The sequence below is a fragment of the Leptonychotes weddellii genome, chromosome X (assembly GCF_054177405.1).
Source record: "Leptonychotes weddellii isolate Sample4059 chromosome X, ASM5417740v2, whole genome shotgun sequence".
Lineage (NCBI taxonomy): Eukaryota > Metazoa > Chordata > Mammalia > Carnivora > Phocidae > Leptonychotes > Leptonychotes weddellii.
The window spans coordinates 77,493,416-77,511,528 of NC_138385.1; the positions used below are offsets into that span (position 1 = coordinate 77,493,416).

General features: G+C 49.9%; 2 protein-coding genes across 2 annotated transcripts in view; both read left to right on the forward strand.

The window, feature by feature from the left end:
• Positions 1-18,113, forward strand: part of RPGR (retinitis pigmentosa GTPase regulator) — a 130,681-nt gene that overhangs the window by 77,454 nt on the left and 35,114 nt on the right. The window lies entirely within an intron of this gene.
• SRPX (sushi repeat containing protein X-linked) overlaps positions 7,213-18,113 on the forward strand; it is a 101,592-nt gene continuing 90,691 nt past the window's right edge. The window contains exon 1 of the mRNA XM_081809001.1: positions 7,213-7,442. Within this exon, the coding sequence (XP_081665127.1) occupies positions 7,355-7,442 (88 nt within the window). The 5' untranslated portion in view covers positions 7,213-7,354. The remainder of the gene's footprint in view (positions 7,443-18,113) is intronic.

Genomic DNA, 18,113 nt, shown 5'->3' on the forward strand with positions numbered 1-18,113 from the left:
AATCCGCCCCTAGTCAACTTAGCATCCATATACATCTCCTTAAGGTATACTTAATCTCTGCAGAAGGACCCTATCAAAGTCCTACTTCCGCATAGCATTAGGCAACAACAACAACAACAAAATGGTAACTTTCTCCCCAAGGAGAATGCAAAGTTCCATTTTTGTCCTTGGGTGATGTTGATCCTTTTCCAAGCTGGTTCACATTCTTCTGTTGATACCGTATAACTTAAATCCTGAGCTATTAAGTTAAAGTTAAGTAGTACTAATACATCTTATGTGAGATGAGAAGGGGATGCAAACGCAAAACAAAAATATCCAGTTAACGCACATAGAGACATCTACATTACAGTAAGGAAGAAATATTCATAACTATTACGGTCCTTGTCTCTGCGACGGTCACATGGTCCTCGCTGATCTCTATAACTATCTTCTTCCTATATGCTGGCTCTCTGCTTGGTAGGTGGAGGGACACAAGCTTTCATTCGTGAAGGCGGCTCTGGGTTACTAGCAGCCTGGCCTGAATTGGGTTGTTGTAGTTTTCTGTGGACTTTAATCATAGGACATGGGCGTAGCCAAGGCACCTGGAGGATTTCCTGCTTTCTAGACGTTCTCCTCACGCCCACTGTGGGGTTGTAGCAACACGATTTCTCCCTGACCGTCAGGATCGATCACCCCAGCCAGGTAGTCACCCCCTTCTCTGCTATTCATTCAGTGGCACAAGGCACCCTGAGTGCCCAGGCAGCGGTCTCAACTTCCCTTTTGAGTGGAGTCATTGTTGGACCCCCTGATGGAAGCATTCCTCTCTTTGGAACTAAGACCTCTAGACCCGCAGAGCCTACGCATCGTCCCAGGGATGAGCAGTAACATTTTGCTAATGGATCACCGGAGGTAACGGTAAATGGTTCCCTTCCCGTTTTCACCCCTGTACTCATGGACCAGTGAGTACTGGTTATGGGAGTAACAGCATCATATATGGGATGCTGACTCAAAGCATATACAGCATCCGGGAGGGCCTTGGCCCACGCTGCAGTGCACTTAGCTGGTGCGTTAACTGTGTCTTCGAAAGGGCACTCTGCCTCTAGCAAGCTGCTTCAGGCCAGTGGGGACATGGTAAGACCAGTGAATTCCATGAGCGCGCGCCCATTGCCTCACTCCATTTGCTGTGAAGGGAGTCCCTTGACGGGAAGCAATACTTGCGAATACTGTGATGGCACATAAGGGATTCTCTAGGACCGTGGGATGGTGATTTTGGCAGAAATATGTGGACAGGGGAGGAAAACCCATATCCCCTTGCGGGTGCCTATTCACATAATCAGGTCGACTAGTCAAAGTCCTGCCTCCTAGGTGGATTTCCCCTCAACACGGCCCCTCAGAGCTGTCAAGAGAGTAGGGCTGCGGTGCGGGACACGCTCCCCTACCGTCTCAGGTGGGACTGATGCGCCGTGCACAGCGCTCTGAGGCTTTTCTTCCTCAGTCACCCGGTCCTAGGCAATGTTCCATCAGGCCCGAGATGAAGGCCGGAAGAGAGAAGGTAATGTAGCAAAAGTAGGTGCCATGGGCCTTTGGGCCCCTTCCTAACGCACCTTACTTGTGCCTTCAGGACCTGCTCGGAGCTTGCCAGAGACTTCAAGATGCATCCCTATCTGCCACTGCTACCTTGAGTAAGTATTGCTACATCTCCCGGGTCGTATGGCCCTGGTGGCAGAGAGGCTTACACAGTGGTGTCTTCTGGCTTTCCGAGCCCCACTCAGAGCTAGCATTTCCTAAGTCCCGTTCATACAGCACCTACCCAAAGAGGGATTCTTTCCACTGGGCTTTGTCTTAACATTTTTTGAGCCAGCCTGGTTGGCCTGCCTGGGACCTGTGCTCGCCCCTCTAATGACGGAGGCTCGGGGATAAAGTTCTACTCCTGACCTGATCTGGTTCCTGTAACCACACCTATGACCCAGATTTGGAGTGGCCGTGGCACTCGGGCAAGGTGAGAACCGACCACGTGAGCAGTTCCCCAAATGCGGTTTTTCTGGGAATTAATCATCAAGACAGGGGAAGGAAATACCCTTCCCTGGGGTGAGATAAGGCTCTGGTGAAGTCCGTCCACTTGTAGAGTGGCCCATTTGTGTGGAGAAGTCTCTGGGCCTATCTCAGAATGATTGCTCTCCCTGTCCCCCTGCCAGGGCAGGCAGGGTCTCTCTTGGACCTTCATCGTGAAAACCTGGTAGGCTTCTGGGAGGTAAAGACCCCAGTACCACGAAGAGTCTGTGCAGTGCCTCAGCCCCAGGAGTTTCTCACGCTCCTAACAGGCCACACTCAGCTTCTGGCAATTTTTCTAAATTGCCTTTTATGTGTTCCTACCAATTAATGGCTCCCGGGTGCCTTCTGCTCCAGGTAAGCCCATCTCTGCCAGGACTGTGTGGATCTGCCTGTCTTTCTGGGTAGTGATAGGTGACAATTAGCCCTGAAAAACCAGTTCTTCGTTGGGTCCAAGAAAAGGGATTGATTTTTCTGCTTGCCCAGCTTTTTCTGGTTGTCAAGACAGGAATAATGACTTCCTAGCATGTGGCAATTGAACCCGAAAGCTGTTAATTACCTTTTTAAATCTCTGCGTTCTTTTATTTCTCAATGCTCGGTATGACCTCCTGTTCCTACTTTCTAAAAGCATTTGCCTCGAATCTGTTACTGAATGCGCCAAGTAAATATTTTCTACAATTGCTTTTCCTTTTCTTGGTAGCTTATGATTTTTATAAAAGAGATGGCTTCCTTTGAATCTTTAGAGCAGACACAGTCCCTTTCCCTTATACTGCAGACATTTTTCATCCCCTAGAGCTTGTGTTGTTTCCTTCTGAGTATTTATCTTAGAAAGAGAAGAAATCTCTTGAAGCCAGGGGATTGTAAACAGATACTATTCTTGGACCGGCCTTAGCTCTTTGATCTTGACCTGGAGCATTCTCACTTTAACCCTCTCCGATCTGGATGTTTAATAGATACGGGTCAGCAAAAGTACTGACCCAACACGCCCTATCTTTCCGGCATTCCTTTAGTGGGATTCCAAGAGACTGAGGTCAAATCTCCTGGTCCTTGTCTTGAGTTCCCAGAAACCTGGAGCGTTTACTATAGTCTGTAGTTCGTACAGGAGCAGCAGGTAAAAAGCTAAATCCACTCTCACTCTGCTACTCAAAGTGTGGTCCCCGGAGCCGGGCTGCTCTCTGGCTTTTTTTTTTTTTTTTCTCTCATTTTGTTTTTCTAGTGAATCCTGTTTAGTGATTTTACAAAAGCATTGAACAATGATGGATTGGAAATTTTGGTGTTTTTTTTTTAAAGATGTTTTTATCCATTTATTAGAGAGAGAGAGAGAGAGAGCACAGAGAGTGTGAGAGAGAGAACACGAGTGGGGGGAGGGGCAGAGGGAGAAGCAGACTCCCTGCTGAGCAGGGAGCCCGACATGGGGCTCGATCCCAGGACCCTGAGACCATGACCTGAGCTGAAGGCAGACGCTTAACCGACTGAGCCACCCAGGTGCCCCTGGAAATTTTGTTTTATTTTTTTTTATTTTTTAGATTGGACATCTTAAAATAATAGTCCTTTACTACAGATGGTCTGCGAAGCACTCACACAGGCCGCTTCACTTCGGAGTGGCTCCTCGACATTGGGAAATGCCAGTCCATTTCCTGAGGTACAGTGGGCCACCAACCTTCCCCTCAAACTGCAGGCCCTTTACTCTGAAAGGAGGTGGAAAGAGAAGAACTGGTTTGAAAGCCTAGAAGGACGAGGAGGTGTCGGGGAAATGGCAGCGGCACAGGCAGGGAAGGGCCTTGACGGCCGTCCCCAGGACATCTGTGTCCTGCAGGAGGGGGGGGAGGGGGCCGGCAGGTTCTCCTTCACTGGCGTCAGTTGACAAACCCAAGGCAGAAAGTGGGGGCGAATCCTGGGTATCCCCTTCCTTCTCCACCGTGGGTCGCTCTGCTCTGACTCGGGAGAAGCCTGTGGTGGCGAAGCCCAGCGCCTCACCCCTGCACAGGGTGGAAAGACAGCTCCGCGCCGCCGCCAGGCTTCGATGTCCGTGTTCTCCTCGCTCTCCTCGGGCACCTTGGCCAGCACTCAGGAATGCTTCGGCGGACCGACCAGGCACTATCAGCATGGCCCTGGGGGGCCCGGGCAATCTTAGTTTGGAAGCAACTAGACTGCGTTCTCGCGGGTGTTCCCGTGAAGCCATTTTCCCCTCCTCTGTATCCGTGTGCTTGGCTTTTGAGATCTAATGTAGGATGCCGTACTTATCCTTATTCACTGTTCAGCGTCCACGCCGCGTTCCTGCCCCTAGAGATGTTTGGAACCTGCTTCTTGCCTGCCTGTCTTGGTGTCTCACACCAACAATGTCTTTTCTTTCAATTCAGTCATTGTTATGTGAGGCAGGACAGGAATGAGATCAAAGCTCTGTGGCACTCCCTGAGCGACTTCCCTTCCTGTTTCCATCAACTCATTACCCCATCTTCTGGGTTCAGTTGTTTGACGGATTTACTCATCTGCGTAACCGTCCTATTGTCTACCGAGATATTGTGGGATGGACTGATAACCCCTTTCCTTCCTCCACCCTCATCCCTTCTGTCAGAGACCTGGAATAATGGTAATAGTGATGCTGCCCCTGGCTCAGTCGGTAGAGTGTGCAAATCTTGATCTCCGGGTCGTGGGTTCAAGCCCCACATTGGGTGTGGAGCCTACTTTAAAAAATAATAATAGTATTATCATTAGTAGTAGTGTATTACTATTATGATTATAATTGTAATAACATTATGACTAAATAATAAAATCCGATTGGAGTTTGCTTTAAGGCAGCAAAGAAAAAACTTTTTTTACCATAAAACTTGGTATTTTATTTTTATTTTTATTTTAATTCCAGTATCGTTAATGTACAGTGTTATATTAGTTTCAGGTGTACAATGTAGTGATTCAACACTTCCATACGTTACTCAGTGCTCTCTTCTCTTACAAGTACACTCTTTAATCCCCATCACCTGTTTCCCCCATCCCCCCCCACCCTTGTCCCCTCGCGTAGCCGTGGGTTTGTTCTCTAGAGTTCAGAGTCTGTTTTTTGGTTTGTCTCTTTTTTTCTTTGTTCCTTTGTTTTGTTTCTTAAATTCCCCATATGAGAGAAATCATATGGTATTTGTCTTTCTCTGACTGGCTTATTTCACTTAGCATTATACACACAAAGAGAAAAAGCCTTGACACGGAGAGTGGTATTTGTTATAATTCAGCCAGAGTCAGGTGCTAGGAGAGCGCCAGGGGTTCCTTCTCGGCCCAGTAATAGAACTTAGGCTGGTTTTTGTGAGGAGAGCTTGCTTCAGAGGTGACACAGTAAAGGAAGGCCACTGGGCAGGCTAACCTGGACCTGGAATTTGGGGTGCACATTCACCTCTGTTCATGAACCTAGAACAGTTGTTCACAACTGGGGGCAGACTTTCCCCTAGGGGACATGTGACGACGTCTGGCGGTTTTTCATTGTCCTGACTTGGAAAATGAGGTGTTTTATTGGCGTCTGGTGCACAGAGTCCCAGGATGCTAACCATCCCTCAGTGCTCGGGCAGCCACTCTCCCCGACAAAGCAGTGTCAGGCCCCACATGTCCATAGAGCCTAGGTTGAGAAACGCTGGCCCAGAATTTAGCCCATTCTAAAACCTGCCCCACTGAACATGTGGGAACAAAACTAGGCATCTGGTCAAACTCCAGGCCACCTCCCTAAAGATTGTAGTCTCATTGGTCTGGGGTCCAGCCCTGATAAGGTGTTTTCATGAAATGCCCACCCCTCGCCCCGCCCTTTGTGGTTGGACAGGATTGAGAACCACTCAGAGGCGGAGGCGAGTCGGTTCTGACAGAGGCCATAGATGAGGCCGCTCTCCTTCATTTTCTTGTGACTGGGGGGGCTATTGAAGGGTTGTTGGCCCCTTGAGGAGGGAGCAGCTGTGGAGAATCTCACAGGAGATGGAGAAAAGCACCCCACCCCCAGCCCTCGAGAGGATAAGATGGAAGTTCAAGTCAGGGGCTTTTGTGAGAATTGGGATAAAAGAATTCGAAAACCTTCTGGATGGATGTACCCAGGGCCCTTAGCCTAGCTAGTGGATCAGACTAGTGGCAAGGGGAAAGTTGCCCTTCCACGATGTATGTGGCCCCTGCCAAGGCACAGGGCTCCCTGACCCAGAGGTGGCTGGATTTCCCCTCCGACTTGCCTCTTCCTCCAGGTCCCTTTGCACAGTGCACAACCTGACGCAGCAGCCCTGATCGCAATTTGCCTTAGCTAAGACCTCTTTGGGGCAGGAAAGGAGCCAGGTGCTGCCTTGTGGGTTCACAACAAAACAACACCATTTGGGAAAGGCTCGAAGAAACCAGAGCCGTCCTGCAGGCAGCCTAGAAACCCTATCCTGATGCCAGGCCACAGGATGGAGGCTTCGGGCTGGTCCTGGTGTCCTCGGAGGTGGTCGAGAACCACCCAGGAAATGGGGAAATCGGGTTGCAGGAAACTACGAAAGCTGCATTCCCAAGACTGGGAGTGAGACAGGGAACTTTCTGTGCCTTATGCTTTGTCCATCAAACACCCTGGAAAGAGAACCTCAAGCCCCATTCCAAACCGCAGTTCAGCAGGCACCCCGTCCAGCCCTTGATTCATTCCCTTACAGAAGAGAAACAAAAAAGCTGCAGTATGGACGTTGGTGCCGGCAGAACCGCACACCTAACTTCAAATCCCCTCTCTGCCCGGAACGGTGAACTGGGCACGTTTCCAAGCACTGGTGTCTTCTTGGGTAAAATGGGCATCATAGTACCGAACTTGAGACGTGGTCGTGAGGGTCAGATCAACGAACGTGGCCGTTAGTAGCCCGGCCGCAGGGGCCACTGTGGACCCGATCGGTTGTCCCTTCACACAGAATGGCTCACGCGGCTCTCCGCACAGATGACAGCGTGGGGGCCCGGGATCTGGGGGGCGGTTGGGCACCAGTGTGTGTATTCGGGCTGAGCGGAATGGGAGAACAGGAAGATATTCGGGGTCATCCGATGTGCCAGCGCACGCGCCTGGCGCTCTCTGGCCCTGGGGGGGTGGGGTGCAGCCTCGCTTCCAGAAGAAGCGCCGGCACCAAAGGCGGGGCTGGGTCGGGGCCCCGGACCGCGCCAGCGTCCCGGGGAGGCGGAGGAAGGAGGCCCCAGGCGAGAAGGAGGGAGGGATAGCGGCGAGAGGAGGAGTTTTCCAGCTCGGCTTGGCCCGCTCGCCGCGCAGCCCCTCGGCCCCGTCTGTCTCCTCCGCCCCCTGAAGGCGCGCAGCGCAGCGCAGCCGAGCGGAGCCGAGCGTGGCCGAGCGAGCGCCGTGCGCAACATGGGGAGCCCCGCACTCCGGGCCGCGCTGCTGCTGCCGCTGCTGCTGCTGCTGCTGCTGCGGCTCCCGCCGAGCCGCGCCTTCCCAGGTAGGAGCGGAGGCGGGGCAGCCTCCCCGGCCGGGCGCCCTTTGTCTGCCCCGGACCCGGCTTTGGCGGCCCCAGGGAGGGGGTGGCGGGCAGCGGGCTCGCGTCTGGGCGCCGGGAGGGGAGCGCCGGCTGTCAGCCCCGCGCCCGGCGCCGCGAGCGGCAGACCCTCTGCGTCCGCGCTGCCGGGGGCCCGAGCGGACCCACGTTGGCGCCCGAGGCCACGAAGGGAAGTTTGGCGACGGGCTGGTTTTTTCCCCACCTGGAGTTGTGCCTGTCACGGGGTGGCGCACGGCCGAGGCCCGGGGCGGGGGCGCAGCTTGTCCTGGAAGGAGCCCCCACCCACTCCCGCTGGAGGGCCCGGGCCACCCCGGGGGCTGCAGGGCACGCGCCACGGGCGAGCGGCTCCCTTGGACGGCACAGGCTGGGGCCTCTCCCACATCCCCCGAACCAACCCCCCCTGCTGGGGATTCCGAGAAAGTCTGCGCCTCTGGGAGAGAGGTGCCAGCTGAGAGTGGTGACTTGTGGCATGCGCTCGGTTAGCCCCAGGGGCCCGGGACTACTCACGCGCGGCGCTGTGAGGCAGGGGGTGTGGCTTCTTGTTGCGGGGGGCGTGGTCTCTAGCATCTAAGGGGCCCCCGGGTATTTATTCGGGGCTCTCTTGGTGTTGATAAAACCTTTAAAAAAGCTCCAGCTAACTCCCTCATCTGGGAGTCTTAGGTTAGTAAAGGGCTTCAGGGGAGCAGGACAACATGGATGCACCCCTGTCCCCCTGGAATGGGGAAGAAATCCGGGGGTGCATTTTAATTTAGTGCTAGTGGGAAGGTGGGTGACATGGACTTTAGGGCGTGCAGACATTTGGCTTTGCGTTCAACACTGTGGGCAGTTTAAATCGGGGGTCCGAGGAATGAACCTACCAAGTTCTGGGTGACGGACCGCGGGCGGTGGAGGGTTCCCAGATAGTGTGCCCCGGAGATGTAGGGAAGGCTGCCGGAAATACTCCGCACAGCCCCAAATGAATGAGTGAATCGAACAAATGTGTACAGTGATAAACAGGAACATTCGTGTGTTGAGCTGTTTGGTAGGAACTGCTTCAGGGCAAAGTAGAAAGGAGACTTCATCCTCTGCCCCAGGCAAGTGCCATTCCCAGGCTGCCCACTGCCCTTTAGCAGGAGTCGGGTCACAATGAACCTAGAGGGGCAGGGGAGGTCAGTACTGGACAGGGAGCAGGAGAGAAGTTGAGAAGCTAGAGGCAGCCTTTCACGCTGAAGTGGGAGGCGTCTCTGAGCTGCCCGTACATCTGCTCGAGCCTTTCTCAGCCAAGGGGCCTCTTCTCTTTTTTCCATTTGAAATCCCTCTGCTCTCCTTTCTCCCAGTTTCTACCCTTATATAGTGTAGCTTGCTGCCAGGGCCCAGGCATCCGCAGAAAAATGGGTGCACCAGTTTGGGCACTCCTCTCTGCCTTTGGGGAACTGCCCCTGGCTAATTCTGCCAGCCAGCAGGCTGCCCCCAGTTTGGCACCTCTCTGTGGGGTCTCTCAGGAAATGTGCTCTGCTGGGGCTGCTGAATCCAAAGGAGGGGATTTCAGTCCAAGCCAGAGGTTTGGGAAGGTTGGGGAGGGGAGACTCTCTAGGCCAGTGGGTCCCAAGGCAAATCACATCAGCTGAATTAACCCTAAAGTGCTGGGTGACAGAGGGGCTTTGCAGATCATTTCAGAGGCACGCCCTTAGCAAGTGGACATTATGTCTCCAGTAAGAGAGAAGGTAAGAGGCCTGGAATCAGGAACCTCTGAAAGAGGGAGGTGGGGATGAAGGGCCCCATCACTCTCATCACCATTATATAACCGTCTGAGATTTAATAACAAATCTGTCGGAGTGAGAGTAAATCATTTCCGCTCCTAGAAGGTCTCTGGAGTTCTTCCATCTTTGAATTTGATGCAGCTTTTCTGGCCATCTGATTCATTCTTTGCAGCCTAGCAAAGACAACAGTGTCTACAAAAATCCACATGAAACGTATAGAAAGTTCATAGCAAACTTGTCTGTGTTTGATTGTGTTTCTATGGCTATAAGAGATAAGAGTTTTCATTCTGTTCTTTTGGGGACTTTTTTGAGGTATAGTTGACATAACATGTTAGTTTTAGGTGTATAACATAATAACTTGCTATTTGTATACATTGTGAAATGATCACCACAAGAAGTCCAGTTACCATCGGTCACCATATGCAGTTACAATTTTTTTTTCTTGCCATGAAGACTTGGAAGATTTACTCTGAGTAACTTTCAAATATGCAATACAGTATTATTAACTGTAATCACCAGGCTGTACATTATTACACCCCCATGGCTTATTTATTTTGTAACTGGAAGTTTGTACCTTTTGACCCCCTTTGCCCATTTTACCCATCCCCCACCCCCCCCCCAACTTTGTAACCACCAATCTATACTCTGTATCTACGAGCTTGGGGTTTTTTCTTTGTTTTGTTTTTCAAATTCTACATACAAGTGAGATCATATGGTGATTTATCTTTTGCCTGACTTATTTTACTTAGCATAATGCTCTCGAAATTCCATGTTGTCAATTGCAAATGGCAAGATTCCTTTCTTTTTTTATGGCTGCCATATGTGTGTGTGTGTGTATCTATCTATACCACATCTTCTTTATCCATTCATCTATCAGTGGACACTTGGGTTGCTTCCATATCTTGGCTATTGTAAATAATGCTGCAATGAACATGGGGATGCAGATGTCTTTTTGAGTTAATGTTTTCATTTTCTTTGGATAAATACCCAGATGTGGAATGAATGCTGGATCATATGGTAGTTCTCTTTTTAACTTTTTGAAGCACCGCCATACTGTTTTCCCCAGTGGCTGCACCAGTTTGCGTTCCCACCAACACTGCACAGAGGCCTCCCTTGTCCCCACATCCTGGCCAACACTTGTTATTTCTTGTCTTTTTGATGACAGCTATTCTAACAGGTGTGAGGTGATAACTCATTGTGGTTTTGATTTGCATTTCCGTTTTTATTCTGTGCTTCAATGAACCCTTGAAACCTCTTTTACACCTGAGAGTTTGGAGGTTCACCCCACCTCTTCCAGTGAGCAAGGCTGAAGACGAAGAATGAGCACTGCGGGCACTAAGAAAGGCTCCGTGAATCTTATGCCTGGAGAAAACTGGTGAACTAGGGTGGTTTCACCAGTCAGGAAAACCGAGTGAGGTTTGCTCAAAGCCCAGCCAGACCACATCAGCCAAAGCAGTCCCCCGAAGTACCACCTTTGCAGATAAGTATTAGGAACTGAACACCTGGTCCAGGATCTACAATTAAAGTCTCTCCAGGAGCAGGCTAAGCTAGACATTTCTGTTTGGAGTTAAAACATGTAAGGAGCTGACAAAAATTCCTCTTCATTAAAAAGGGGGGAATAAAAAGCGGGGAGTGCTGGGGAGAGCAGGACATTTTCATCTAGCATTTTCTTCACCGAGAACACTTGCAGTCCAGTATGTTGGTGTTACTGTTTCTCATTTCATAGATTTGTGAGCTGAAAGAGACACCAGAAATCGTCCTTCAAGGACTGTCTTCAAACCTTCTCACCTCATTAGTCTTCACACCACAACTGAAATATAGCCCCTCTCTTTTCTGTGGTTACTAGAACGTTCTTGCTTTTAGTCTTCCTCATTCTGACTCATTTTACTTTCTCCGGCCAGATACTGGTCTTTTAAGTACAACTACTTTTATCACATTACTGTCTGCCTCAAAAACCGAGAGCAGCAGCTCCCTGTCCTCTCTCTCGTTAACTAGAAAGTTCTCAGTTGTTTTCAGGGGACTACACAATTGCTTCTAGCCTTAATTTTCAGTCTCTCCCTCCTGGTTTCCTAAAATGTGGCCGAAACAGACTACCTGTTTTTGCAGAGCTTGAATCACATTTTCCCCGTTCTTGGTGATTGCTGCTTCCTGCACCTGGAACCCCCCGCCTCCCGGCCCCCGCCCCAGCCACCTGTCTGCCCAAATTCTGCCCATCCTCCAGTGACACCCTCTCCTGGATGAAACGTTTCCTTGATCCCTCGAATGGGAAGCTTCTGCCTTCCTTTAAATACCCACGGCACTTCATGTTTCTCTTGTGGTGTTTATGACATGTGTCGAATGGTACAATAATTTACGCCCTCCTGTATACTTCTAGATTCTGAGCTCTGGAAGGCAGGCGCTACTACGTCTTCCCCTTTGTATTTCTCATGGTGCCTAGCCGAACACCTAGAGCCAAGTGGGTATTTGTGCTGATCGAGTTAATAGCCCTATAATTTGGCTGATGGGCCACTGGAAAGAAAAGAGCTGAGAGAAACGTGCACAGGTACACAGGGCTTTGTGCCACCATGAATCTCCATGCATAGGGACTGTGGCTTGCTGGTTATAGAGGTTGCTTTTTAAATCCATGAACACCCTCTGTTTAAGCAATAACCTTCTCTGTTGGGGGCTGTAAGGCGAGAGACTTACTGCAGCCACAGGCTGGAGCGTACATTTATTATTTTTGTTGGCCACTTTGCTCCAGCCCCTTCCAAAGTGGTTGAATGGTTTCCTTAGTGAACGCAAATATGTGCGCTACATCAATTCCCCTTTCAGAGAACGAGGCTAAAATGGGTAATTGAAAGTGAAGATCGAGTTTAAACAGAAGAAGGTTTCCTTTTGCCAGGCTATAACATAGTACGAACTTGTGGCCGCCAAGTTATGATGAATACCCAGGTTAAAGATTCACTTCCAGCCGAGCGCTGTGAATGAGTTCCAGTTCCTGGGGAGTTTCTCCAGCCAGCCCCTTCGTTCCGTTGGCCATTGTGTGAGTTCTTGACTGTCAGCTTTTATGGGCCATTGTTTATGGGAGCCTTTTAAGTCCAAACTCTTTTTTTTTTTTAAGGTTTTATTTATTTATTTATTTGACAGAGAGAGACACAGCGAGAGAGGGAACACAAGCAGGGGGAGTGGGAGAGGGAGAAGCAGGCTTCCCGCCGAGCAGGGAGCCTGATGCGGGGCTGGATCCCAGGACCCTGGGATCATGACCTGAGCCGAAGGCAGACGCTTAGCCAACTGAGCCACCCAGGTGCCCCTAAGCCCAAACTCTTTTCTCTTGGATATTTGAATGTAGTTCTGAAACAGAATCCCTTACTGCCTTTTCTAATGAAACCTGGGCTCTATCCGGAGAATTTTTCAAGTGGACACCGAATGATGGCGTGCTTGGGACAATGGGGTGAAGAAGGAGGGGAATTCCTTCTCTCAGGGCTTTCTGTCTTACAGGGAAGTAGACACCGGCTTATCTGTGGGGGCAAATGTTGTAGCAGAGGCAGGTGGATAGGCCCTGGGAGCCCAGAGAGCAGCCATGCAGGAGCACTGGGCCTGGATATCGGAGAATGATGCTGAGGGATGGCTGAAGCCTGTGACAGTGGTCCCGCAGGCCCAAGGAAGGTTAACAGAGGGGGTCTGGGTACTTCTCTAAGAACGTTTGGACATTGGAAACAAAAATCTGCGTGGGTGTTCTTTTTCAGGGGGAGAAGGCCCTTATCCCAGTTCAGAACCATTACTCACTAGGTGATCTCCATGATTCTGTGAGCAAGCTGCCCTTAACGGGCACAGAAATGCACATACGAAGTAAAATGAAATTGTCAGAGTGGGAAAACCGCGACTGAACCCATGAGCAGGTGGTCTCTCGGATTACGACCAAAGGTACAACGTCTCCTTCTCCTCGCTTAAAAAGCAACACCCAGCAAAGCCGGCATAATCATAGATTGTAATCGCCTTCGGGCCTGGCCTGGCAACTCGTTGTACCTCTCACTTAGCCCAGAGTCTGTGACCTGGAGGAGGATCGTTAGTCAGTATTTGTGGATTAACGAACTGACTAAAACAATCGCGGTAGAGAGCAAGCGTTCTGTTTCAGGTATCCCTGCAGGATTTAACTGGAATTTCCAAGATGATAATTCCCAGAGAAAAAGGAATGCAAGACTGCAAAATGTCAGAGGAAATTTGCACTGCCCTCAACAGGAGAGGACGGGCGAAGAGTCAGGGCATAGTTAATGGCTGAGGCTCTTGGATTTCAAATCCCCCTGGGACACTATTCTAGGAGACTTAGAAACTCCCAGGAGTCCCAGGGGCAGGATTTGCAGATCGAGGTTTAAGACTAAAGCTTGTGCAAGAGAAAAGTCATTGGTAGCATTGCTAAGCTCCCAAGTTCTCCAGATGATAATTGGTTTCACCTGGATCTTACAGTTCGCGTGGTGCACTGGACTCAGAAACCTCTGGAGTGCTCATTCCTGAGCTGCATGATTCACTCACCCGTAATCCTTAGCTCATACTGGATGCCTCTTTGTGCATTGTTCTCCAGGGGGAAGATAAATGGGCTTGGACCTAATGGCTTGGATTATGCCGGAGGTTTGGGGTTGTAAATTGAGTATATTGGTTTTAAAACTTTCTTTATGAGTAATAGACAAATCCAAACGTAGACCCGGGGGCAGACTTTCTGCCTTGGCCTTGAGATATCACTGCGCGCTTTCTCCGGCTCTGCTCGCTCTCACAGTGACCTGTGGTCGCAGGTACTGGCAGCTGGTTTCTCGTGTCCTGTCACTGCCCGGTTGTGCCTAATGAGCATCCGTGTCTCCAATGCCGATTGCACCCCGGGACCCTCTGACTGATGACTCTGGCTGGCCACTTACTGTGTGGGCGGCTGAGCTGAATGACCGCGCCAGATCCAGGGATCCAGGAATGTTCAAAAACACTGGTTGAATTAGGGTCACAGGGCAAAGACTGAGCCAAGGTTTGGCAGGCCCTTTGTGGAGTGGTGAGGAGGTGGTGGTGTGGCCACGTCCGCCACCTTCTGAGACTCTGCCCCCAGATTGGCCGTTCCGAGTGGGAACGCTGACAGACTTGTTGCCACTGACTCAGCATTCGTCAGACAAAGGCTCCGATTCCTTTAACTATCCAGTGCTGAAATCCTGTTTCCACTTAGAATTTCATTTAGCTTTCCAAGGGGTGGCATCATATTGTTTCCCCATTAGTTACTCATGGATCGGAGGCCTCCGGCAGGTCCTAGGGTCTCTCATTCATTTCGTGGCCTCATGGGCTGTGAGGCCTGGACGCTCCCTCTCTCCACCACTTGCTTTGAGCTCCCCAGCTGACAGGTCACCGTATTCCTAACAGCTTTATTGAGATATAATTCGCATCCCTTACCATTCACCCACTGAAACCAATGCAGTGATTTTTAGTGTGTTCACGGAGTTGGGTATCCATCACCACAATTGTAGAACATTTTCATTATCCCCAAAAGAGACCCTAGGCCCCTTAGCCATCACTCCCCACCCCTGACCCCTGAGCTCTAGGCAACCATTCGCGTGTTTTCTGTGTCTACATATTTGCCTATTCATTACATTCTGTATAAATGGAATCATGCAATATTTGTCCTTTTGTGCCTGGCTTCTTTCACTGAGCATAATGTTTTCAAGGTTCATCCGTGTTGAGGCAGGTATCACTACTTGATTCCTTTGTATGGTTGAAGTTTATTCCACTGCATGGGTAGACCGACCACATTTTGTCCATTCATCAGTTGATGGACCTTTGTGTTTCCACTTTTTGATTATTATGAGTAATGCAGTAAATAGTCTGTGTGGGCATACGGTTTCATTTCTCTTGGATAGATACCTGGATGATTTTCCAAAGCGACTGCCCCCTTGTCCATTCCTACCAGCGGCGTGTGGTGGTTCCAGCTTCTCCACACCTTCAGCAACTCTTGATATTATCTGTCATTTTGATTAAGTGGTAGCATTGTAGCTCAGGTCATTAACAGCTTCCACTCAGGGACTGAGTGAGAAAGCAGTGTCTGTTCTGCCAGCTGCGGCAGGATACAGGTGAGAGTCACCTGCGGCTGCCTTCCACCCTTTCACTGCTGGCTGCAGGGCCACTGCTGGTCATCGGGCACCCTTGGGTGCATTAAAAGGAAAATGAGAAGGAAATGCCCTGTGTGGGTACGGGGGCACCGGGCTTGGTCAGGAGACAGACTTTGGGCTCAGTAGGAAAAGGATGGAGGCGGACCCAGGACTCGGGATTGAAGAGTGGCGGGCAGGATGATTTGAGACCCCACTCGCTCTTTTGGTGGGTGTGATGGTGTAGGCAGTTCCCCGAACAACCCTGTGCATGCGGGTCCTAGATGTCAGTGCTCACCCCATGTGAGCCATGACACCGCCATAGTCTTTCACGGCTTGTGACTGTTTAAAAGGAGAACAAAACAAAAAAGTGTGCTGGCGTATGGACAGTATCCTGGCACGCGTGAATCCTGGGATCCCCTGGGAGCAGATCAGACGTGCGGGAAGTTTGGGCCCCACCGAGACCTACCTACCAAATCAGCACGTGCATTCGAATAAGATCCCCCCCACCGATCCCTTATCCACGGTGAAATTTCAGAAGTACTGATGTGATGAACGAGTTCAGCCCTTTGCCAAGCCAGGGCGGCTTGCCTGTTTCTATGGGCCACACAATAGCTCCCCTCCCCTCCTCCCCCTCTTTCCTGTGGGCTTTGCCTTCATCATGGTCGCTAGACTTCCTTTCCGAAGTTCCCGACATTCCTGAGATAAGCCTGCACAGCCTTTAGGTCTCGATTCCCTCTTCCAACTCCAAAACAAACCCAATCCTGAGGGGGACCTTGACTCTGTGTCCTTTTAAGCCCTCCCGCCTGGCTGAACCTCCAGCAGCAACAGAACCATCTTCAGTGATCGGTGGTGACAGGGGCCTCGCGTGGCTCAGCTCTGCAGAGAATTTGTCCCTTAGAAATAACTTCAGCTCCTTAGGAAAGCCACACGATCAGGGCCTGCCCCGCCCCTCCAGCGAGACCCCGTCCTGTGACTGAGAATTGCCACCACGGGGACTACACATTTTTGTCCTAGCAATTGATGCCCCTGGGGTGCGGGAGGAGGCAGCCCCGTGTGTGGGGGTGCAATGCCATCGGGGAAGTCCGAAGAGCACACGCCACCCCTCGCACTCAGCACCCCCCATACCCCACGGATTAGGCAAGTCAGGAAGACGGAACTGGTAACAGCAATAAAAAGGGAGCCTCCCACCTTTTCCAGGCGGGGGGTGGTGGGCTCGATATTCTGCGTTGGGCAGATCTGGGCTGGGGACTAGGAATCTAAGGCAGGGATCTCCAGAGTCAGTCTGGGCAGGCCAGATAGGGCCCACTGCTTGATTTTGTATGACCAGTGAGCTAAGAATGGTTTTTCAGTTTTAAAATGGTTGGAGAAGTCAGAAGGAGAATATTTTCTAACACGGGAAAATTCTATGAGATTCAGATATCTGTGTCACTGGATCACAGCCCTGCTCATCCGTTTGGATGCTGTCTCTGGCTGCTTGGTGATACCGTGGCGGGGTTGAGCAGTCGTGACACGGACGATGCGGCCTGCAAAGCCGCAAGTGTTTATTGTCTGGGGTGCAGATGTCTTTTCAAATTAGTATTGTTATTTTCTTTGGGTAAATACCCAGTAGTGGAATTACTGGATCATATGGTAGTTCTATTTTTAATTTTTTCTCGGGAGGCTCCATAGTGTTTTCCACAGTGGCCACACCAGTTTCATTCCCACCAACAGTTCCTTTTCCTCCACATCCTCACCAGCACTTGTTATCTCTTGTCTTTTTAATTCTAGCCATTCTGGCAGGTGTGAGGTACTATCTCACTGTGGTTTTGATTTGCATTTCCCTCATGATGAGTCATGGTGAGCATCTTTTCCTGTGTCTGTTGGCCATGTGTGTCTTTGGAAAAATGTCTGTTCAAGTCCTCTGCCCATTTTCATCAGATTCTTATTTTTTTGTATATGTGTGTTGAGCTGTGTAAGTTTCTTTTAATGTATTTTTGGATATTAACCCCTTACTGGATATGTCATTTGCAAATATCTTTTCCCATTCTGTGGGCTGACTTTTCGTTTTGTTGATTGTTTCCTTCACTGGGCAGAAGCTTTTTATTTTGATGTAGTCTCAATAGTTTATTTTTACTTTTGTTTCCCTTACCTCAGGAGACGTATCTAGAAAAAATTGCTATAGCCAATGTCAAAGAAGTTACTGCTTATGTTCTTGTCTAGGATCTTTATGGTTTCAGGTCTCACATTTAGGGCTTTCATCCATTTTGAGTTTATTCTTGTGTATGGTGTAAGAAAGTGGTCCTGTTTCATTCTTTCTGCATGTAGCTGTCCAATTTTCCCAACACCATTTATTGAAGAGACTGTCTTTTCCCTGTTGTGTATTCTTGCCTCCTTTGTCATAGATTAATTGACCATAGAAGCGTGGGTTTATTTTTGGGCTCTCTCTTCTGTTCCATTGATCTGTGTGTCTGGTTTTGTGCCAGTATCATACTGTTTTGATTACTACAGTTTTGTAACATATCTTGAAATCTGGGATTGTGATGCCTCCAGCTTTGTTCTTCTTTCTCAAGATTGCTTTAGCTGTTTGGGGTCTTTCGTGGTTCTATACCGATTTCAGGATTGTTTGTTCTAGCTCTGTGAAAAATGCTGTTGGTGTTTTGATAGGGATTGCATTAAATCTGTAGATAGGGACATTTTAATATCAATGATTCCAATTCATGAATCGGCATACCTTTCCATTTGTTTGTGTCATCACATTTGTTGTTTTTAAAGGGAACGGTGTTTTTGGTTCCAGGACAGGACGT